Genomic DNA, 23696 nt, shown 5'->3' with positions numbered 1-23696 from the left:
AGAGAAAGTTCCATTTATCCCGTCTTCCTTAAGGGGCAGAGTCTACCCCTGGCTTCCTTGGAATGTGACTCCTGCAGGGTAGAGCCCCTGGCACATAGAAGGTTCTGAACTAAATTAAGGTTTAGTGAATGGATCCGGTTAAAACCAGATCGTGCCTCCCCTCATTCAGTTGCTCTAGGTAGGCAGGGCATCTCAAGGAAATACACCAAGAAAGTATTCAGGGTTCCTTAAAATTTGGCCTCAAATCAAACAAACATAATAAAATAATAACTTTGCATTTGTAAAGTCGTTTCCTCTAGGAACGTCACCTCATTCCATATATTCTACTCCAAACTCCATAAAATTTAGAGCCAGAAGGAAAGATTCATAAGGAGCAAATAAATCTAGAGTCTGGACTATCTATGGTCCTAGAAGAGGAGCTAAAGAGGTAGACTGTGGTCCTTAGAGCCCTGTGTTTTCTTTGAAGTGGTATGGCGATTACATTGCATGGTGGAGTTTGGGAGTGAACAGCAGAGGACCTAGGCATGAGATTTGCTGCACCCGTTAGGCCTAAATTTCCTCATCTGTGAAATGGTTGTTGTGAAGATGGGTTGAGTTAATGTATGAGATATTCTTCATAAGCTGTAGGATATGCCAAACAAGTGCTTTAGTTATTGGGACATCTACAAATCGGTATACAAGCCATGGTTCATGCAAAGTGCTTTCCCAAGCTTGCAAGATCTTTAGCTTGCAAGTGTAGCTTGCAAAGTGCTTTCCCAAGCTTTAGCTGGTTATTTCTGCAAATAATTCTAATAAGATACAGACTACCCCCTTCCAGTCTCCTCTGAATGGGACAATTCAGTCCGAGAGAAATTCAGTTGTTTTTGCAGGACCACTCCTATACCCTTGACTTAATTTGGCAAACACCAGAGGACTTCCTTTTTACTTCTTAGCCTAAAAGACAGCTCCAGGTACTATATACTCCAAGCGTAGGCACCAAAACCCAAGCCCAGAAGAGCAGCACCAATAAGAGACAAGGGATTATAAAAGAGTAAGTGTTGATACCGGACCAAAAAGACAATCTATTGTCCATAGGGCAAAACAACAAACAGGGTGCCTGGACTCACGAGGGTGCCAGTTGGGAGACATGGGGGGCAGGGCTGAAGGGTTCTATATGCTATTGAATCTCCTTTAATGTCACTATGGACTGAATTGCATCCTCACTAGCATTTCCCCTTGTGTATGTTGAAGCCCTAACTCACAGTGTGACTATATCTGGAGATACGGTCTTTAGGAGGTAATTCAAGTTAAGTGGGTTCGTAAGAACTGTAGTCCTATACGAAGAGGAAAAGAGAGGGGCACCCCGGGGGGCTCAGTCAGTTGAGAGTCCTACTTCTACTCAGCTCATGATCTCGCAGTTTGGGAGTTTGGGAGTTCGAGCCCCACATGGGGCTTGCTGCTGTCAGCAAAGAGCCCACTCCAGATTCACTATCCCAATCTCTCTCTGCCCATCCCTACTTGTGCTCTCACTCTCTCTCAAAAATAAATAAGCATAAAAAAAAAAAAAGAGAGAGGAAAAGAGAGATCTTCAACCGCCACCACCGTACAAGGACACAATGAGAAAGCTGCCATCTGCGAGCCAGGAAGAGAGCCCTCACTGGAACCAACCGTGCCGGCACCCTGGTCTCAGACTTCCATTCCCCGAAACTGTGAGCAAATACATTTCTTTTGTTGAAGCCTCCCAGCCTGTGGTATTTTGTTATGGCGGTCTGAGCAGACTAAGACAGATATGCGTCCGCTTGGAGCTGAGCACCCCTCCTACCACCCCCACCCCCTGGCGTTTTGTTCAGCGCTTCCACGGTTGTCTCCTTTTTAATTCGTAACCGTGTGAGTTGGAATTGGCAGGATTTATTTTCAAGTGAGAAGCTGAAACTCAGAATGATTAAATGACTCGCTGCAAGTCATACACAATGTGAATGGCCGAACCAGGACTTGAGTCTCCCCAGACAGCATCTAGTCAACTAATGCTAGGTACTTACTGCATGCTAGGTTCTGATCTAGATCATGGAGATGGAAAGATGAAGGTTGTTTTTGCAGTGGGGAGGGCACATGTGAACAAATAATTCCAGCAAGGAGAAGGGTCTGCAAGGATTAATTGCCACCACGGGTATATGGGGAAAGTGGTCCAGGCAGAGGACTCTTGGCTACACACTGTCTGTTGGGGAAGCCACAAGTATTGCTGACAGCAGGGTATGGTGGAGGGAAGGAAGGGGCAGAGATGCCCCAGATGCCACTGGAGATACTGTTCCTCCTACCTAAGGACTCTGGTTATCTCCCCAGGGCCTTGGCCAAAGGGGAGAACACACTGGAACAGAGATCAAGGTGAAGAGTCCTTAAGGACCTAATAACCCTCAGGAGAAGCAACAGTAAACTAGGTTAGGTTTATATTGCCATTCTATAGTAAATTATCTTTGTTTGTGTGTTTGTTTGACCTGAGGTCTCCCAAGGGTTAGTTTATTGTAGCCTTAACCATTTGTAAATAGTGATAATGTGCTTTAATTAGGAGAAGATATGAATTGCATACCTATGGCTTTTATTAGCAAGGTGTCCACGAATTCACAGGTCCCCAGAGGCACAAAATCTTAACTTCGGTCAATTTATAATCATCCCTTGCAGTGGAAATGCAGATGAGGACCCTAGTGAATGAAGGGACTAACAGCCCTCTGTCCCCTTCCGGGAATATTAGTTTAAATTCTTGCCAGTTATAGTCAGATACAAGGATTCACTTCTCTTCTGCTGTTTTCTTCCTGAGCACAAGTTGCATATTTGTGTTTGTCATGTCTTTAGTCCACTCAGATTTGGGGGATTTATTAAATCATAGCACTCAAATGCCCTCCCTGGGGGAGGGACTGTCGGTTGGGGAAGAAACGAGCCCAGCAGAACTACTTGCACTTCAAGCCCCTCTCCCAGAAAGCAGGTAACCAGGCCTGCCCCCCTCCCTGGGGTACAGGTTCTGAGCACCAGGCCAACAGCCAATTTAAGGGCTGGTTCTGGGATTTCAATACCTCTGTCTGCCTGGGACCAAATGAAGACTATCACCTCTACCTCACTGGAGACCTCATTAGAACTTGAACTCTGGTCTTTGTTCCTTCCCAGTGGGTTCAACGTGGTGGAGAAGGTGAGGGTAAAGGGGGGTCGGGAAGCCCACAGCTCCCAGAGCAGCGGGAGTCCGACAGCCTCTGAGAACTGGGAGTGAGTAAACAACCAATTACCTATAGGACAGCCAGTAACCAGAGAAGTGGCTGAAATGATGTGATTCTACTCACTGCCTGTGAGGATGGCTGCCTTCGTTCAAGCCCTGCTCCCACCCAGCTTCTCAAGACTAATTTCACCGCCCTCTGCCTACTTTCCAAGTGAGATTCCGCCCTCACTGGAAGCGAGATTCCAGGGCTGAGAGACAGAAGGCTCTATTCTGGCTACATTCTTCCCAGCTTGGCCATTGTCAACATCACTGCATTTCATCTATGTTGTGAGAAGGGGAAAGAATCAGATGGCATTTCTACCCTCCCCACTCCAACACCCCTTAAAGCCTTTGAATCCTTTGGGGGAAGAGAATTTAGGAAGACAGAGGTGATTCAGAATTTGCTTCTTAGAAACTGGAGTGGGAACCCAGCTGGGCTGCAGGAAGTGTGGGGTCAGAGCAAAAGAAGCCTCACATTCCTTTCTCTCTTTTGGCTGTGAGCTCCCTCCTACCTGCTGCCTCTAGGCTAGTCCCCACCAACCCCTCTTTCTTTCTTTTCTTTTTTTTTTAACATTCTCTGGTTCAACTGATATCAGTGTAAATCCTCACCGAAAGGCCTCTACATAATATAAGATTAAGGTCTAGCACTTATCTGCAAAGAACTTACAATCTGGGGAGGTAAGGAATTTCATGCAACTAAAAAACATGTACATAAATAGCAATATGAGGCAATGTACAATAGATGTACATTTGGAGAATTGCCACTGTGGCTGTTAGCCCCAGGGATTTCTCACCTGGATGACTGAGGAGCCCTCTATGTGGCCCCCCCCCCTCAGCCTGCCTCATCCTTCCTCTTCTTCCACTCCCAGTCCTGGCTCCACACTATAGCCAATGATGGATCTACATGTAAATCTGAGTGGGTCCCACCCCTGGTGGGACTCTCTTGACTCTCCCACATCTTTCCAGATGAAACCAAACCCCTCCTGTGGCATGCCTAGCCTTTTGTAATCTGACCTCTCCTAATCCTTGGCACGACATCCCACTCTATACCCATGTTCCAACCAGAATAAAGCATTTGCAATATCCAGATTCTACCAGCTCTTTGGCCTCAGGGCCGTTGCACATGCAGCTCCATCTGCCTGAACTGTTTTTTTCTCTTACTTTCCATTTGGCTAACTCCCAGTTTGTCTTTTGGGACTCGGCACAGAAATAACTTCCTCTTCCCAGGACTCCTTCCTTGACACTGTCTGGGTTAAGCATCCCTCATCAATATTCCTGCATCACCATAGTATTAAGCCAAATTGTAATGAGTCTTCCATTGCTCTTTCCCCTAGACATCAAATTCCGTAACTCAACTTTGTACCCAGTGCCAGGTGCAGAGCAGACAATAACTGATGGCTGAATGAAAAGCTGAATGGCAGACAGAGGAGTTCATAGAGAATGTGGAAAGTCATTAGAGGCTTTTGATTCAGAGACTGAGAACATCGCCAAAACCATATTGTAAGATGAGTAGTCTCTTAGTTACCAGGTTGGTGGGTGGGGGGAGGTTGTTGAAGGATAGGGGAGAATAGACCGAAGTAATAAGGGCTTGATGTAAAGAATAAAGAAGGTGACAGTGAGGAGCAGGAATGGAAATGAGCTTTACAGGAAGTAATGCTAGAAGCGTTAGCAAGTGTTTAAATGTGTTGGCAAAAGAGGGAGATGAGTCTAAGGTCTGCAGCCCTGGTGTCCGAGGGAACTTGAGAAGCACAGAGAAGTCAGGAGAAGGCTCTGGATGCAGGTAGCAGTGGGGAAAGGGCCACCAGGGAATCTGTGAGAGAAGATGATCCGTTTGTTTTTAGAAATAGCTTCAGGCGCACCTGGGTGGCTCAGCCGGTTGAGCGTCTGACTTTGGCTCGGGTCATGATCTCACGGCTCGTGAGTTCAAGCCCCGAGTCGGGCTCTGTGCTGACGGCTCGGAGCCTGGAGCCTGAAGCTTCGGCTTCTGTGTCTCCCTCTCTCTCTGCCCCTAACCCACTCGCATTCTGTCTCTGTCTCTCTCAAAAATAAATAAACATTAAAAAAAAAAAAAAGAAAGAAAGAAATAGCTTCAGCTAATTAGGACAGAAAGCAACCGGACTGAAGAAATTTTGAGCTCTGGGTTGAATTTTATCTCTGGGTGGTCTAGGCAGACAAAGACTAACAAGTTAGGGCCTCATCTTAACCTTTCAGAAAATTGGGGTGAAGGTCCAACCATGATGTTGCTTTGTGACTATTTTCGCTTTAGCATAAAACGATGCCACTACCAAGTAGAGCTATTAATTCTTTTGCATTCTTCCCCACCCCCGTTCCAGAAGACTTTGCTGGGGGATAATGCTGTTTCTCCATCTGGACAGGGCTATGTTTTACCAAACACACTGCACTTCTCAGTCCATTACCTTCTCCTCCTTCTCACATTCTTCCTGTTTTCTGACTCTGCGTTTATTTTAGTCTTGTGTTTCTTTTGAAATCACCACAGACATCTGTCTCTCTTGCCTTCCCCATGCGTCCACCCCTCTCCTCTCCCACTCCTATTCTCATCATTGCCTGAAGAGACCCAAAACTGCTCGGCTTCCCTCCTTCTTCTCTCAGTATCCGGAGCCTCTTTGTTGGGCAAGTCTCAACCCGTTCTCAGCCTCAGACTAATCCTCCATAATACTGAAAATGACAGATGAGGTCAGACTTTGTTTGGGAGGGAAGGAAGAGAAAATTTCTTACCCAGGAAAACCACACTCATTCATAACTGGCTTTCCAAATGAGAACAGACTACAAGGGTGTGTGTGTGTGTGTGTGTGTGTGTGTGTGTGTGTGTGTTTCTGCTGACAAGAACCCCAGATTCTGCTTTCCTCATAGCACATGCCCGCATGTTCTGATGTTTTGGACTCCTGATATGTAAAGAGGATGAAGCATCAGAAACGTAGATCTTTAGATGAGTAGCTGGCAGCACTAGGGTTTGGGAGAGTGATCCTTTACCCTCCAGGATCCTCTCTCAGTTTGTCACCTTGACAACTGGTATGCAAGAGTTTAAGCTGCAAGTCTTTGCGGGCTGGGAATGAGGAAGACAATGCAGGCTGCTGATACTAACAAGGTCCCTGGAGTGATTTATTAGTGTCTCCAGTCTCCTTTTATTTGACAGGAGAAGAAAAAGAAAGTGTTTCTTCCTTCTGATAAGAGATGCATACTTAGCAGTTTATATATTCAAACCCCATTCACCTCAGTTCAGTTGTCTCTGGTTGGTTCTGTCTTAAGAAATGTACAGGCCCTTTCAATTGACCTAACATCCTCTCTAGCTATCCTTCTCGTTCTCTTTTGCCTTTTATGCCAGATTTCTTGGAGGAAGCTGGAGCCTCCACATCCTTCCCTCCACACTTTATAATTGGATTTTTTCCTCCTGTCTTCTACCAGAAACTTTCTCAAAATTCGCCAGTAACTATCCTCAGTTTGGTGACCTTTTTCTTTGTTCTTGCTCTCCTTGACTGTTCTGTTGCCCATCTTCCTTGGCTCTACTCCCACCTTTGCCACACACTGTCCCTGCTACCAATGTCCTCTTCCTACTCCAGCCCTTACCTCCAGGCTTCCCCTTTATTACATCCTTAGCTACTGCCCTTCTCTCTTGCTTGGAGAGTTTCTTTATGCTCTCAGGTTTAAGGACCATCTCTAAACTTTGCTATGCCCTGGAGAGCAGCATATGAAAAGCAACACACACACACACACACACACACACACACACACACACACATGCCTGCAGGCAGTACCCTAAGGCATCATGAAGGAAGGAATAGCGTGGGGGAGCTAGGCCTTGAGTGATCTCAAGCTGAGAAGTTTACACTTGACCCTGAGATCAGTGGAAATACCTGCTTTTTAAACTTTAATGTACAAATCACCTCAGAACCTTGTGAAAATGCAGATTTAGTAGTCTGGGGTAGGGCCTGAGATCCACATTTCTGGTAAACTCCCAGATGATACCCATGTTGCTGGTCCATGGACCATACTTTGAGAAGCAAGGGGCTAGATCACACTTCATACTGTCAGGTTTTGGGGGGGGGGGGGCAGGGGAGGGCGGTGTCTGTGTTGTTTTTGTAACTCATCTGGAATGAAATCCAACTTGAGAACCAGGACGCTATTGTTTGCATCTCTGTGTTCCCCATTGATGATTTCCTTCTGGGTGTTCCAGTAAATACTTAATTGATAGGACCTAGGGCTGAGTTGTTATCTTCTAGCTATGCTTTACAAACACTGATTTATCTTTATTTTTAAAAATTTTTTTTCAACGTTTTTTATTTATTTTTGGGACAGAGAGAGACAGAGCATGAACGGGGGAGGGGCAGAGAGAGAGGGAGACACAGAATCGGAAACAGGCTCCAGGCTCTGAGCCATCAGCCCAGAGCCCGACGCGGGGCTCGAACTCACGGACCGCGAGATCGTGACCTGGCTGAAGTCGGACGCTTAACCGACTGCGCCACCCAGGCGCCCCTTTAAATAACAATTGTGAGGCAAGTGGATAATTTTTTTTTTTTTTTGGACTATAAATAGAAACCAAGAAAAGTGAATGATTCTCCCAGTAATGTAGTAAGCCACATTTCAGATTCTGGTCCCTAAGTTCCTGGCTCAGAGGGGTCCCAAGGACTGGTCCAGGGTGAATTCTAACACTGCCTCTGCTTGGGTCCTCACTTGACTGTTCGAGAGAACCTACTCACTTTCTGGACCTCATCTACTCTTTCCTGACTGATAAGTAGGAGACTCTCCCCTCTGTGTCTCCTTGTCTCATAGGCAAGTTCAGGAGCCTTAAGGAGCTGCAAGCTCCATGTTAGGAGGCCAGATGCCTGATGCTGAGGTGACTTAAAGTTTGGGAAGTTGACAGCTGGGCCAGCTCACATGCCAAAATCACCCCCACACCACATCTTTACAACTGCTCTTAGCAGTGCAGGGAAGGAGTGCCTTTTAAAAAGATATTTTAAAGAGGAAGTGGGGTGGTGGGGGAGAAAACCACAGAAATCATAGAGTAATAACAACCTCAACATAGTATCCCGTGAACCTTAAGTTCAGCTTCTGAAACTGAATTTTTGCTTTCAGGGATTTCTCCCATAGCCATAAAAAGAAAAGCAACTCTAGTCTCTAAAGTAGGTCACACAGAGAGAGAACAAGATGATAAATGCAGATGCCAAGGCACTTTCACCCTTTTCCAAACCAAAAATAGAACTTGGAGATTGTCTGAAGAAAATGGGTGCAGCTCGAGAAAAGCTGGGGAGAAAAAAGTGGGTGCGGTGCTCCTGCCCTGGATTCACTTGACCCACAGCAGACCTTCTGAGCAGGAGAACTTGACTCCATGGCAATTCCTCCCAATGACGGCCCCCCACCTCCACCCACGCAGTATCTCTTCACACCGTCTAGCTCACTTCCTACTGGTCACCTCAGTTGCAGGATTCCAGCGGGTTTTGACTATTCCTCTACTCCCATTTCCAGTAACTTACTGTAAAAAATTTATATTAATCAGTCAAAGCCTAAAGGGGGGACGTGGGGAGAGACAAGGCAAAGAGGCACTTTTGGATTTCTTCATCAGAGCAGCTCTGTGATTCGTTATCTGTTCTAAAACGCGGCACTTGCAGTTCCAGGAAAGGGGGAGCGGAAATGCTGTGTAGCCCAAGTTTGGGCTCCCCTGGCTTTGCCTCTCCTTCCCTCCATCTGGCCAAAAGCCAGGCTGTTTTTCGGCAGCTGCTCGGGTTTCTAGATGGATACTCCCATACCCACCCCCTGCTATTATGATGGAATTGGGCGTCTGGCGAGGCACCAGGATTGAACGACCCACTACTACAGCTGTGGCTTGATCTCCAGGGCGTAGAGTCTCCAGATTCTGCAGGGTTCAAGGTCGAGAAATCCAACTCTGCTCCATCTTGCAGGAGGTAGCACTCCCAATCACAGCTCTTCCCTGAGCACTCAGACTCTTCCCCACAGGTAAACAATGAATGTGAGCATCCTCAGGAGAGGGTAGAGGGACGGAAGACTAGCACCCAGACAGACAGATAGGAAAGACATAACTACAGCACTGAAGGAGGTATCTAGGCCACAAAGGGCAAGGTGACACTGTGACTGGCTAGAAAGAAACAGCCACGCAGATGTGGATCAGCCTGAAGAAAAACTCGAACGGGATCCAGGAAAGGGATCAAGTATGAGGAGTAGCCAAAGAAAATTCTGCCCCTCAGAGAAAACCTCAGTGCTTTGAGCAGGGAGAACAGAGTAGTTTTCTTTTACCTCAGAGAAAGCAAGCTTCCAGCAGCTGTCCTGCCCCAAGACTTGAGACATTGAATAGTTAGAACAAGCAGGTGGGAACACATGGTGTTTGGCAAATCCCCGAGTTCTAGAAAAGCTGAAAGGAGCCTTGCCTTGGCATCTAGTGCAATGATGAGCTGGGGCAGCCTGGCAGGGGCCCAGGTCAGAGGGAGAAAGCAGAGGGCGACCAGGCCTGCCTTGGTGCTAAATGGGTAGAAAGGGGGAAGCTGAGTCTTACCTTCATTGTGTAAGTTAGCGATGTGGCTTATCACATAGGCATGGGGGCCTCTTGTGACCAGGTCCCAGAAAACTTTATTATATAAAAAAGATTTATCAAGAAATGTCACAGGCCTACTGTATGCTAGACCCTTAAGAGATTTACCGGTGGAAGATGCTTGGTGGTAGTGACAGGCATCAGCCCTTCTTCCTGCAACTTTCAAAAGCTCATAGCTGACAATGTCTCACCTGCCCGTGTAAGTGGGCAGTATCCAGTTGGGGGGGGGGGGGGGGACTGCGGATCAGGAGAGTAGGGGAGAGGGAGAGGCACATGTAGGAATGCAGTCCCAGGAGGCTTCTCCCTCCCTGCTTGTGAGATTCCAAAGGTCTGAGATAAACCCCAGGATATAGTCCAGCAAAGATGCTTTGGGCTATGTTCTCTGAGAGAGAGCTAGAGAAGGGTTTTATTTTTAAAACCCTCATTCCTGCCGGGGGAAGGGGTGGTGGCAGGCATGGGGAAAAACCGTGTTTGGATCAGGAAGGAGGCATTCTACTAGATGTGTGTATCCTTTTACACGTTCTGCTCTCACACACTCTCTTCTCTATTATACCCTCAAGATCTGTTACTGAAAAACTCCAAGGACATGCGCTAAGATTACCATGATTCCTAACATCAGTTCTACTTCTACTAGATTTTTCCTCCCAAGGCTTTCCGCTGAGTAGAATTTTAAATGTGAATAATGGTTCAAAGGCTGAGAAACAAACTGCTCATTACTGGAAAGAGTGCCAGGAATCCTGGGAAGCAGACCTCACTGCCACTGGAGTTCGGCACCTAATAGTAATGGCTTCTTTCATAGTCACGGGAGGGTTGGATCGCTGTTTCTTTTCATTCTCTTCTTCTTTCAGTAACTGCTGGGATTAAAGCGAGCTTAGAAGAATAAAAAATTCACAAACAGGACAAGAATATTTAGGGCAAGAGATCAGAATTTCTTTGGTTATTCAGTGAACTGAACTAACTCTACTTAAAAAAAAAAAGCACAAGGAAATAAATGTCCATCGAACTCTGTATCGCAGTATTAGCCTTTTGACTCCACCTCACAGGCTCTAAGGGGAGTTACCTGCCTAGCAAGTTGAGGTAAGAGATTCAGACTAATTCAGTGATAAAAAAGAGCAGTTTTGTCATCATTAATTCCATTCCCAGTATTTACTATGTCTGTAGTCTGAGAAGATGTTTACCAATGTTGCTAAATAGTCCATTCCCTCCCACTTCTCATCCCCAAATCCAATCAGTGATAAATGATAGGGATAGAAAGGTTATTATTACTCTACCAGGTGCCTTAGGGGAAATCTAGTCACTGTGCAGTTCAAGCTTTCCATCTTAAGTTCCTTTCCCCAAATACAATCAACAGTTTCTGAGAGGGAAGACAGGTTTAAAGTAACCTGGTTAAGAAGTGTTGTACTAAAACTTATCACCTTTATTCACTATTAATGTGATCTTGAAGTACTCATCAAAAAGCACTTTTTAAACAACTAGTTTTCATGGGACAGTAAAAAAAAAAAATTTTCCCCTAGACCACAGCTAAGGTTTCTTTAATCAAAAGAAGAGGTCCCTCCCAGAGTGGTCAACAAGTGGTTAGGTATTAAAAACTATTGGCTTCATTTGTAGTCACAGTGAATCTGATTTAGTTGTGTGTGATAACCTTATCCTGCCACTGGGAAGGCTCCTTTCCAAGACCTATCAATTAACACGGCTTAAGAAACATTCTATGCCCAAGCAATTCAGGCTAAAAATAACTCTGTGGGCTATTTTTTTTCTTTACTCACAGAAAGCGTTTGTATGTCAACAAGATCTTTTGCTCCTTGAGTGTTTTCACTCCTGCTTACTCTTCCCTGAAAATAGAGTTGCTTGATACAATCAGAAAAGTCACAGAGTTGGTGTGAGACATACAGAACAGCAAAACCATGCTGATGCAACTAAGCTTTGTAACTGCCAAGTGTCCAGAGAATAAACAAACCCAGCATTCAGATAGGCTAAGTTTAAAATAGATTCCCCCTTACTTGCCTTTCTTACAAATATACACAATTCTTTGACAGTAATATATCTGATTTACACACAAAATTCACTTCTAAGTTAACAATAACTAAAAACTGAGTGCTATGCATGCTCACTTTTCTAAGAACTTTTGAGGCATTAGCTCATTAACTTTCACAACCCTACGAGATTGATACAATTATCTCAATTTCACGTTTGGAAAAACTGAGGCAGAAAGAGATGAAGTCATCTGTCTAGAGTTCCTCACCTAATTAAGTGGCAGACCCAAAATACAAAATCAGAAGTCTCACTCAAGAGCCCAAGCTTTAACCATTACACTATACAGCTTCTGCAACAATTCTGCAAAACCAATCATGATCTTTTCAGATTTCCTACAAAGCTAGATCTCCCCATCAAATATATCCACTTACGTTCTCTAAATTAAGTAGAAACATGGTCCCATGTTTTCTCTTAAATGTGAAAACAATCAACAGGAACTTCAATCTTACCCAAAACATACCAACTCTCTTAAACACATCAAATGTTACCCCCTTTCAAAAATAAAGATGCACTGAGATAGCTGTTCAAGCATAATTACTTTCTAGCAACAGGAAATGTTTGCAAAAGTAAGGCCCTGGACCATTTATTCAGTTTAAGCAGTTAGCACTCAATGGATCTCTTGTGGCTAGAACTGAACTTAAATAGCTAATCTCTGAAAGAAAAACATGTCAATTTTAATAAGACCCTGATTAGACAAGGTTTAATTCTATGAATATATTGTTATGGTGATGGAGCAGAAGGCCAAAAGTTCCTTATGCTTAATGAATCACTAATAGAGTTGCAAAAAATCAAAGCACTGGCCTACTGAGCTACAACAGAAGTTCACATAATCAAGACTTTAGGAATACCAAAGCACCATTCATTTGCTCCCTCTGTTCAAAGGCCATAACCTTTACTTAAAAGCTTTGTCTAATCTCTCCTCAATTTGTTCCATCTCTTACTCATTTATAAGCTGTTATAGACCAATAACAGCTTTTAAAGTACTAGCAACAATATTTTAAAATAGCGTTCTAATTGATTTGCTTCTGAACTAGTGAATCCCTTTCACATATCGAATACTTGCCCGACAAAAAGCTCTCTTAAAATGCAGTAATTATTGTAAAACCAACTGATGACATAGCTGTCATCACCTAAGTGTTTACCATGACCCAAACACTGAGCAAATTAGGAAGTTTTGCTAAGCTGAATTTGCCTAGCCCTCCTTCCTTACCTAGTTTGACACAAGCAATTTCCTTTCACTTTCTACAGATAAGACAATAAGAGAAAAAAAAAAAAAAACACTGAAAACTCCATCCACTGGAATACAGAGGAGGATCAACCAACTGGGCGGGTCAGTCTCATTAGCTGCCCTCATGTGTCTTTTTTTTTCAATAACAAAGCTGAAAGGTGACCCATATTATATAGTTTAACAGGATACTAAAAAGAAGTTTTTGTGAAAACATATTTGCATACGGGAAGGGCTTCAAAAGTTGGCACTAAAGTTAATTAATATTAGACACTATCAGATTGAGCTGCAGAAAATCAAACTGGGCTAAACGGACTTCAGAAAAGGCAGTTGTAGTGACAGGTTAAGAAACTGGCTAACCACTGGTATCAGTACCTAATAGCAGTCCTCCGTTGATCTAGGGGAGACACCTTCAACATCTCTCTCCATACTTAGTGAAGTCAGAAAACAATGTCCCCAGTCTGTGCATGACTGATATTAAGAACCACTTTTCCAGCAAGGACCATAGTCACCCTTCTCCCTCTTCCCTCCCAACCCAGACAGATGATTACAGACAAGGAGGCAATTAAGTTGCTTCAAAATATTTAATACGTGTTAGACACGTAAAGTTACATTTTTATACCAAAATCAATACAACGAAGGAGAAAATACTGTACAAAAACCTTGTCGGCTCCCCCAACCTTTATACAACAAAGACTGGAGTCACCGTATCTACAAAACCATAAGGTCTTTCCACTTAGGGCTTCTGTCTGTAAACTCTGTTTCATTAAACACTTTTTAAAAGCACTTGTAGTAGTTCCGATCTAGAGCTTTTAAAAATATATCTATTCTCTATAAACTCCATATTTCCAAGCTTGAACTCTTCTGTGAAGTTCATCAAGCTTTTTTCTCCCCCCCCACCCCCCCCGTGGGGAAGACAAGAGCCGCTCAGATTCCCTTTCCCAGAGTAATCACAGGGTACAGAAGTTTCTTCAGAGAGAGAGAAAAGTGGGGAGAGCGAAATGATACAGGTCTCTGCTCCAGACTAAATCCCTCTAGTCTTAGGAAATCCTGTGAGGAAATGCCACTCCCGGCCCTGGTGCGGGGCTAGCTTTCATGTGAGGGGTGTGTGTAAAGTCCCTTCCTCCCCCGAGCACGAAAGGGGAACTCCCCAGGCCCGGCCCTCTCCGCCGCTTCCTTCTCGGGGCTGCCGGCAAAGGAAAGTCCCCGTCTGCCCCCGATCTCCTCAGCCCTGGGAAAGGGGTGGTGCATTCCAGAAGGACAAAATGGTCTGAATTCAACAAGACAGACGTACATACACAGAACACTACACAAAAGTTAACGATCGTCCTCTTCCGACAAGCCTCCAGGGGGGAGGCCGCCGAGCCCGAGGGCAGTCGGTGCTGCCCGGCGGCACCCACGGTCCCCGCAACGCGTCCAGCGCCCTGCGGTCTCTGGGCCGTCCTCGCAGCCCCACGTCGGGGCCACCCGCCGCTCAACCTCCTTCCGAACGGGACCCGGGGGCTCAGAAGGCCACGATGGCTGTGCTCCAAGGGTTAATGTCTCTCAGCACCGGCTTATCGCAGCAGATCTGCCCGGGCTCGGCGGCTTCCGGACCGCTCTCCTCTCCCTCGGCTTCCTCCCGGCCGCCCCCGGGGCTTTTCCGCAAGAGTCCCGAGAAGCTGGAACCGAAGATGCTAATGAGGTTAGCCACGTTCCCGGTCTCCATCTCCTCCTCCTCCTCCGCCCCGCCCGGCTGCTCCTCCGAGTTCCGGCGGGGCTTCTTGAGCGGGCTGGAGCCGGGCGCCGGACCGCCCGCGGGGCCGCCACCCACGCCCGCCGCGCCGCGCTTCCGGGGGCCGACGGCGGGCGGTGCCGGGGGCTCGTCCTCGGCCGGCCGCGGCGCGCAGCGGCAGTCAACTCGGGGGCAAGCGCCCAGCGCCCCCGGCCTGTCCTCCCCTCCTGGGGGGCAGCCGCAGTGGCGGCGCGCCCCACGGGGCCCCTCAGCTCCTGCGAAGACCCCGGCTCCTCCCTCCGCCGCCTCGCGCGGTCCCTCCACGCGGCGCCAGGCAGCTTCCGCCTCCTCCACCTCTCCGGCCCGAAGAGCGTCCCCGGCGCCCGTCACCGGGGCCGCGGGCTCCGCGGCGCCCACCCGCGGCGGGGCCGGGTCGGCCGGGCGCTCCGGCTGCGGCTCGGTCTCCGGCCAGGCGGCACAAGCGGCCGGCGGTGGCGGCTCCCCCCAGCCCGCGGGCGGCCCGGCCGCCGGCTCCCCGGGCTGCTGCGGCGGCGCCGCCGGGCTCCCCGCGGGACCGGCCAAGTAGAGGCCCGGGCACGGGTCACTCAGGTAGACCTGGCGGGCGCTGCGCAGTACCAGCGAGACCAGCAGGTTCTTGTGCAGTTTGATGCCGCCGCGCTGGACCCGCGAGTTGTAGATCTTGCCCAGGGAGATGCTGACGATACGATGAGCCTCCAGCTTGAACTCCATCCTGCCTCCTTTTCGCAGGGCTGCCTCGGAGGTGACGGGAGAGAGCCCGGCTCACGTTCGGAAACAGGGAGGGGACGAGAGGCGTCGACAAGTCCGGTCCGGGGGTGGACCTTCGACACCTGAAGACTCTGAAAAGAAACGACTCCCGTGACGCGCTCACTGACTCCCGCTCCTACTCACAACAAACAGCCCGCTCCCAGGTCCGGTCGCTAACTGAAGGCGGTCCGCACTCCCGGCGCCTTATATAGGCCCCTCGCCCGCCAATCGCGAAGGGCCGCCAACCGTTCCGGGGCTGGGCGGCGCGCCCTCGTGCGCCGCGCGCGGCCAATCGGAGGCCGAGGAGGGGCGCCAGGGCCATTCGAACGTTAGTCCCGCGGAGCAGTCTCTTAAAGGGGGCGACGACGTGCGGCGGTGGCCGGACGGGACGGGTCGGGGCTTGTTCTCCGCCTGCGGGTCACTGAGCGGAGGCTTAGCCACAGTGTGGTTTGTAGTTAAAGGTTCTGGCTTGTGCGCTGGCTTGCCAGAACCAGAGGGAACTAAACCACTGGAACTTTCATCTGAGTATCCCCCCCCCCCCGCCCCCGTAACAAATAGTATTACCACAAGGTATTTAGCAGATACCGATTTTGGATGAGTGCCTTGCCGCCCTGGAGTCACAAACACTCTTAGCATCTGTTAAATCTAAGAAAGAGAAAGAGAGTTCTAAAAGTTACTAAGTTTTTAGCTGCTTATCAAGGAATTGTGACTAGATACCAAGTTATTGTTTCTCTACTAAAGCAGTCATCTATCACTTCGTTCTCTATGAAACAAACACACTTGTCACAGGTTACAGTGAAAGGTGGTACAGGTTCTCCACAGTGATTTTTCAACACAAGAACTGACTAGTCCACCTTGGAAGAATCTAGCAAGTTCTAAAAATACAAATAGAGAAGTCTTGTGTTCCCATCATGATGTCATAATTTTATTTTGTGTCAAGGTAAAAATATAGGGGAAGAGTGTTCCAGACTTTTCTGGTAAGTCAACAACTTAGTCCATCTACCAATCCTTAGTATGTGGCCTTAGGGCAGAATCACCACAGGATTGTCCAGGACTGGAGTTCAGTTCCTGGATTCCTGGAGAGTCAGTTTGATTTAGTCGATCTAAGCTCCACAGACCTGCCTGATGATTCTGGTAAAGAACCTCGGGAGCTTTAGTTTCTCCACCTCTGAGAGGGAGAAATCACATACACATCTGTTCTATTATGCAGAAGATAACTTAAAATATTCACCCATAAAAAAGAATGAAATCTTGCCATTTGCAACCACATGCATGAAGCTAGAGAGTATAATGCTAAGTAAGTCAGTCAGAGAAAGACAAATACCATATGATTTCATTAATAAGTGGAATTTAAGAAATAAATAAGCAAAGGAAAAAGAAAACAAGAAACAGACTGTCTTTATTCTATAATTATTTTCTTAAAATTTTTTTTTAATATTTATTATTTTGAAAGAGATAGAGCACAAGCGAGGGAAGGACAGAGAGAGAGAGGGAGATACAGAATACAAAACAGGCTCTAGGCTCTGAGCTGTTGGGACAGAGTCTGACACAGGGCTCGAACTCATGAACCTCAAGATCATAACCTGAGCCAAAGTCGGATGCTTAACTGATGGAGCCACCCAGGTGCTCCTATAATTTTTTTTTAACGTTTATTTATTTTTGAGAAAGAGACAGACAGACTGTGAGTGGGGGAAGGGCAGATAGAGGGAGACAGAGAATCTGAAGCAGGCTCCAGGCTCTGAGCTGTCAGCATAGAGCCCAAATCGGGGCTCCAACCCATGAACTGTGAGATCATGACCTGAGCTGAAGTCGGACGCGCAACCAACTAAGCCACCCAGGTGCCCCAAGAAATAGACCCTTAACTATACAGAACAAACTGATGGTTACCAGAGGAGAGGTGGGGTGGGGGTGGGGAGTGATGGGTGAAATAGGTGATGAGGATTAAGGAGTGCACGTGTGCGATGAGCACTGGGTGATATAGGGAATTGTTGAATCACTGTATTACACACTGAAACTAATATAACACTGTTATGGTAACTCTACTGGAATTAAAATAAAACGTAAAAAAAAATGGCAACTCTCAGCCACAATCTGAATCCTAAAACTGAGCACAGCTTTCTTGGAATCCACCTGGAATAGTTGGCCTGATCCTGCCCCAGGGTTTGGCCAAGTGGGATATTTAATTAGGAGAAATAGTAAAAGGTAGGATTGATAATGGTCAATTCACAATCAAGAGTCTTCCAAAGGACGTGATGGCTCAGTAACATTACCTACGCCACAACTTATTAATGGTAACTGAGGAACCAGTCCATGAGACCCAGAGCTCCTCCCCTCTAGGAATTCTCAGCTTGCATAAAGGAGATAAAATAGTAACATGAATAATTACAAAAGCATGTCGTATATTTTGAGTAAGAATGTGAAATTTTTTTTCTTCTATTTTCCTTTGAGAGCTATTAGTCACTTTTTAAAAAATGTTTATTTATTTATTTTTTTAACGTTTATTCATTTTTGAGAGACAGAGAGAGACAGAGCAGGGAACGGACAGAGAGAGGGAGACACAGAATCTGAAACAGGCTCCAGGCTCTGGGTTGTCAGCACAGAGCCCGTTGCGGGGCTCGAACTCACAAACTGCGAGATCCTGACCTGAGCCGAAGTCGGACGCTCAACCGACTGAGCCACCCAGGCACCCCCAAAAATGTTTAATTTTTGAGAGAGAGAGAGGGACAGAGAGAGGGAGACACAGAATCCAAAGCAGGTTCCGGGCTCTGAGCTATCAGCACAGAGCCTGATGCGCACTTAACTCAGGAACCACAAGATCATGACCTGAGCTGGAGGTGGAAGCTTAACGAACTGAACCACCCAGGGGCTTAGGGAGCTATGAGTCACTTTAAAACGCTTGAGTGCAGGCTTTGAAGGGAAGCTTCCTGAGTTGGAATCCCAGCTCCACTTTTCACTTGCTGTGTGACCTTTGGAAAGTTATTTTGCCTCTCTGTGCTTTGGTCTTTCCCATCTTTTGATTTTTTTTTTTCTTTTAATGTTTATTTTTGAGAGAGACAGAGAGAGACAAAGCGTGAGTGGGGGAGGGGCAGAGAGAGAGGGAGACTGATAATCCCAAGCAGGCTCCAGAGCCTGATGTGGGGCTCAAACCCATAAACCATGAGATCATGACCTGAGCCGAAGTCAAACATTTAACCGCCTGAGCCACCCAGGCGCCCCTGGTCTTTTCCATCTTAAACTAGAGATAATAATAGTTTCCACCTCTTAGAGTTTTTGTGAGGACAAAACAAGGTAACACACGTGAAGCTCTTAGAATAGCCTGGCATATAAGAAATTATCAACATATGTTAGAAAATACCACCCCCCATGAGACCTTAGAGTGGGCAAAGAGGCCAGGGAGGGAAGAAAGAGACAAGAGAAAGAAGTTGTACTTGAAGAGGGTGTTGAAAAAGCCTGAGGTAGGATCCACAAGTTGTAAGCAGCAGAGAAATAGTCTGGTATAGGGAACATATCATTTTGTAGGTGTGTCAGACGCCTATAGTAAGCGGCAACAGCTAGGAACAGAGGCTAGAACTTCAGGACAGTGGGTCATGAACGCCTCAATGAAGAGATGGGGCCACAGGGAGCTTACCTAAGGTAGTTGAGTAAGAAAACCACAGATAGATTCTAGAACAGTCAGTGCTTTTAATTACAACTGAGCTATAAAGAGGATCACTTAATTATAAAGCTCTTGTGAGAGTTTAGGCAAGGGTCCTGAAGGCCTGAACTAGGTGGAGGTAGGAAGAATGAAAAACACAAAAACACAAGATCGGAACTGTAGTCAAGATTTGGGATGCCCCCCCCCCCACACCCACCCAAGTCACTGATAGAGAAAGCATTAGGTGAAGCCCTCCTGATCCACATGAGCTGGGAGTTTCGCCATCTGCCACTGCACTTCTTTTCCTTCAGCGTTGCTCTCATCACTTGCTCCTGTCATGCTCAGGGCCCCTGTCAAATTGTGCTGTCATCGGAGGCAGGAGCCCATCTCATGTGTGTAGCCAGAAGATAGTGAGAAAATTTAACAAATGGACGACACGGGCACTAACCACCAGAACAGAATCCTGGAGGCCTTTACAGTGCTGGGGGTTATGGGGGGCTCCTGCAGGAGGCGCTGAGTGGCTAGGAAGGGGTGTACTCAGGAGCCTGGGGCAGAGATTCTGCCAACTGGCATGGAACCATTTCAATATTTTAACAACTGGGGTGGCCACACCTGTGTATACTGAGTGATTGATTATGCACTTGATCGAATTTCTAATAATGATGTTGTCTACCAGGCACTGTGCTAGTCACTTTAAAGACGTTATTTATGATCTTTATAAAGTTCAGAAAGTACATCTCATTATCTCTCTTTACAGATAAGGGAACTAGGACTCTGAAAGATCTCGTCGTCACACAGCTATAGGTGGAGAACCTATATAACTCTACATAACTCTAAACCTAGAGTGCAGGGCTCTGGGACTAGGTGACCTCATTCTACCTATTACTTGCTGTGTGACCTTTGGAAAGTTATTTCACATCTGAGTAAAATGAGAAAATCATGCCCTAGTTTTGTAACATGTGCAAGTTATTCAACCTTTCTGTGCCTCAGTCCCCTATTATGTAAAATGGAAATAATAACAATACCTAAGGTGCTTACTATAGCCCCCAGCACCATACAGGCACTAAGTCAGTCTACTTACGGTTATTGTTAGTACTGTACAAGTGCCTAGTTCAGTACCCAGCACATAGTTAGCACTTGTTGAATTTTAAACACTTTTTCTACAACACCGCATAATAGGTGCTTAGTAAATATCTACTGACTTGAAACAGCATGACCACTACTATCATCAGGACTTCCTCTAATCCTGAGACAACAAAATGGAACATTGAGAACTCATGTCTGGAGGGCATGGGCTCTTATGTTCTGCAAGCTTTATCTCCACCTATCGAGAGATATAGAATATTTCCTAAGCTTTAGAAAGCAGGTGATTCACAGTTGGTGGATTAGAGCCTCTGCACTGACAGTGCAGAGCCTGTTTGGGATTCTCCCTCTCTCTCCCACTTGTGCTATCTCTGTCTCTCTCAAAATAAATAAATAAACTTCAAAATAAAGTTTGAGAGAGACAGCACGAGTGGGGGAGAAGCAGAGAGAGAGAGAGAGAGAGACAGGATCCAAGGCAGGCTCCAGGCAGAGCCCAACGTGGGGCTCGAACCACAAACCTTGAGATCATGAACTGAGCTGAAGTCAGACACTTAACCGACTGAGCCACCCAGGCACCCCGGTAAATGAACTTAAAAAAAATTGCCATTATCAATCTTTGAGACTTTCTAAGTTAAGGCAGGATGAGAAACACTAGGGGTAGGACAAGGACAAGGACGAAACTGCTCCGGAGGAAGTGGCCAGGACATGTTCATCAAGTCTGGTCCGTCCCTCCACCCCCAAACTCTCCGCTGGACACACAGGAGCAGGTTAGCACGCTGAGAGGTGGCCACACCTGTTCCCACTCAGGCGCTCTGACCAGAAGATTCCTCTAAGCATGGGGCTTGTGTGCCCACTGCTGTTGCCTTTATTTCGTGTTGTTCTTTATTTCTTGCGTGACAAATGGAAGGCTGAGTATTATTATTAGGTGATTACAGACCTTATACTGCCTTAAGTCTAGTCTGTATAAGAACAATGCAAACCGACCATGGATTATGCACTCAGTAGCTCTGTGAGAAGGCACCAGGAGTAGGAAGGAGTGGGTGAAGTAAGTTATCTGCACCAAACCTACCTTGCAATGTTAGGACACTTGGAAATTTTCAGGGGGTTAAAGGTGCTTATGTAAGTGAATAATCATTTGTATGAAATCCTGAGTGCTTTAGGGGAAAAGCGCTACAAAAATACATTATTAGCACTTTATGTAGACAATCCTGCTGTTGCTCTTGTGAGAACAAAGCCATTTTTTTTAAGTTTTTTTTTTTTTTAACGTTTATTTATTTTTGAGACAGGGAGAGACAGAGCATGAACGGGGGAGGGTCAGAGAGAGAGGGAGACACAGAACCTGAAACAGGCTCCAGGCTCTGAGCGGTCAGCACAGAGCCCGACGCAGGGCTCGAACTCACGGACCGCGAAATCAGGACCTGAGCCGAAGTCGGCCGCTTAACCGACTGAGCCACCCAGGCGCCCCAACAAAGCCATTTTTTAATGCAACTTTTTCTCTCTCACTGTTGTAGCATATTTTACATCTTTTTTTTTTTTTCTTTTGGCTGCTTGGCTACTAGAGAATTTCTTTTCAAATAATATTTGACTAGGAGTGGGCACCAAACGTTGCCTTTTTTCCTTTCTCCTCATTTCTTTTCCCCTAAACCAGCCCTCCTTCTTGTCCTAAATTTTATATTTGGTTCAGAGAAACTTAAGTTGTTTTTATAACCTTTTTTGTCACATCTTGCTTCCTTTGGTACTCCTAAAGAACAAATTCCTCAATAAATAGAGTACTGAAACTCATGAAAATGAGCCTACAGCCCTCTCAAGCCACAGAATGAGAAACTACCACCATATAAAACCCTAGGCCTGCACTATTCAGTACAGTAGCCACGAAGCCAATAGGTCTAGGATGATTGAGGAACAGAATTTTAAATTTTGTTTACCTCAGATCTAAAAACTGAAACAGGATAAAATCCTTTTCCTGCAACCCAGCTTTATTACGTAATATTTGTCAGAAGCAGACTTCCCATGAAAGTTTGCAAATTTAGCATCTAAATTAATGCTGCAACTGTAAAATACATAGCAGATTTAAAGATTTAGTATCAAAAAGAGAACATAAAAGGTCTCATTCATATTTTTAGAATGGCTACATGTTGAAAAGATAACATTTTGGATATATTGGTTTAAATAAGATATATCATTAAACTTAATGTAACCGATTTCTTTTTACATATGTGGCTCAAATTATATTTCTATTGGACAACAGTGCCCTAATGGTAATATAGAGATAAGGTGGTGTGGACATATAAATATGCATGAGCATACTGTGAGCAATTAACAAATGTCCTTGATTGGAGAAGAGAGAAAGGAGAAGAAAGATAAAGTAAAAAGGAAGTAAGCCGTAAAACACTTAGTTGTAGAGTTGAGAAGAAAATCTAAGAAAAATGTATAACACAGAGCCAATTGGCCAAATTTCTTTCTAGAACTGAGAAGTAGCCACAAAGGTAGAGAAGCACAATTCTACTATTCTGATTATGAGAACGCAGACATTATCGCAGCATTGTTTTAAAATTCAAAATACACACATGCAAACAAATTTCAGAAACTCACTTGGATAGCATCAATCTCGGGAGCCATTAGAGTGCATTTATTCTTTTCAAATTCTGATGTCCACCTGGAAGCTGCAGGGACCATTTGTTTTCAATATGCCATTCCCCCCCCCCCCCTCCCCGCACAAAAACCTTCAATGGTTCCCCATGACCTTTATGGCAAAAATCCAACCCTCTGGCCTGGTCTCCCGAGTACTACACAATACATTGTCAAAGACAAACAGCCTGGAATGGTGAATAGAGCCTGGCTCCTCACCAGCTGTGCGTGGTCTTTACCTTATAAAATTGGGGAGTTGAACTAAATCAGTGGCCCTCAAACTATGGCCACACATTAGAATCACCTGGGGAGACTTCATAAATATGGAGCTGCCCAGACCTGACCCCAGATGATTTAAATCAGAAACTCTGGGGTGAGACCCAGGCACTGGAATTGTTTTTAAACTCCATAGGTGATTACAATGTGCAGTCACGTTTGAGAACTAGTGGACTAGCTGATTGTTTTAGGATCATTTCAGGTCTAGAATTCTGTGATTCTATTAATCCAGGCAAACCTTTTCAACCTTTCTAGTACCCTGAGCAACATTAACACCCCATTTCTTTCCCAGCTAGACAGATCTAATCAAAAGCATACGTCTAGGGGCACTTGGGTGGCTCAGTCGCTTAAGCGTCCAACTCTTGATTTCAGCTCAGGTCATGACTTCAGGGTCCGTGGGATCAAGGCCTGTGTCGGGCTCCCTGATGAGCATGGAGCCTGTTTAAGATTCTCTCCCTCCCTCCTGTCCCTTCCCCACCCCTCATGCTCTCTCTCTTTCGAAAAAAGTGTACATCTGTCTTCTACTTCCTCAACAGA

The 23696-nt window shown here is 46.0% G+C and overlaps 1 protein-coding gene across 1 annotated transcript; it reads right to left on the bottom strand.

Annotated features, from left to right (window-relative positions):
• Positions 1–13938: 13938 nt before the first annotated feature.
• Positions 13939–15734, bottom strand: IER5 (immediate early response 5). Its single transcript, XM_027074417.2, has one exon. The coding sequence runs from the start codon at positions 15500–15502 to the stop codon at positions 14543–14545; it is 960 nt and encodes a 319-aa protein (XP_026930218.1). The 5' UTR covers positions 15503–15734; the 3' UTR covers positions 13939–14542.
• Positions 15735–23696: the final 7962 nt, after the last annotated feature.

This window comes from Acinonyx jubatus, chromosome E4 (assembly GCF_027475565.1).
Source record: "Acinonyx jubatus isolate Ajub_Pintada_27869175 chromosome E4, VMU_Ajub_asm_v1.0, whole genome shotgun sequence".
Classification (NCBI taxonomy): domain Eukaryota; kingdom Metazoa; phylum Chordata; class Mammalia; order Carnivora; family Felidae; genus Acinonyx; species Acinonyx jubatus.
Note: the sequence above shows the minus strand (reverse complement) of the source record. Positions and strands in the feature narration are given on the sequence as shown.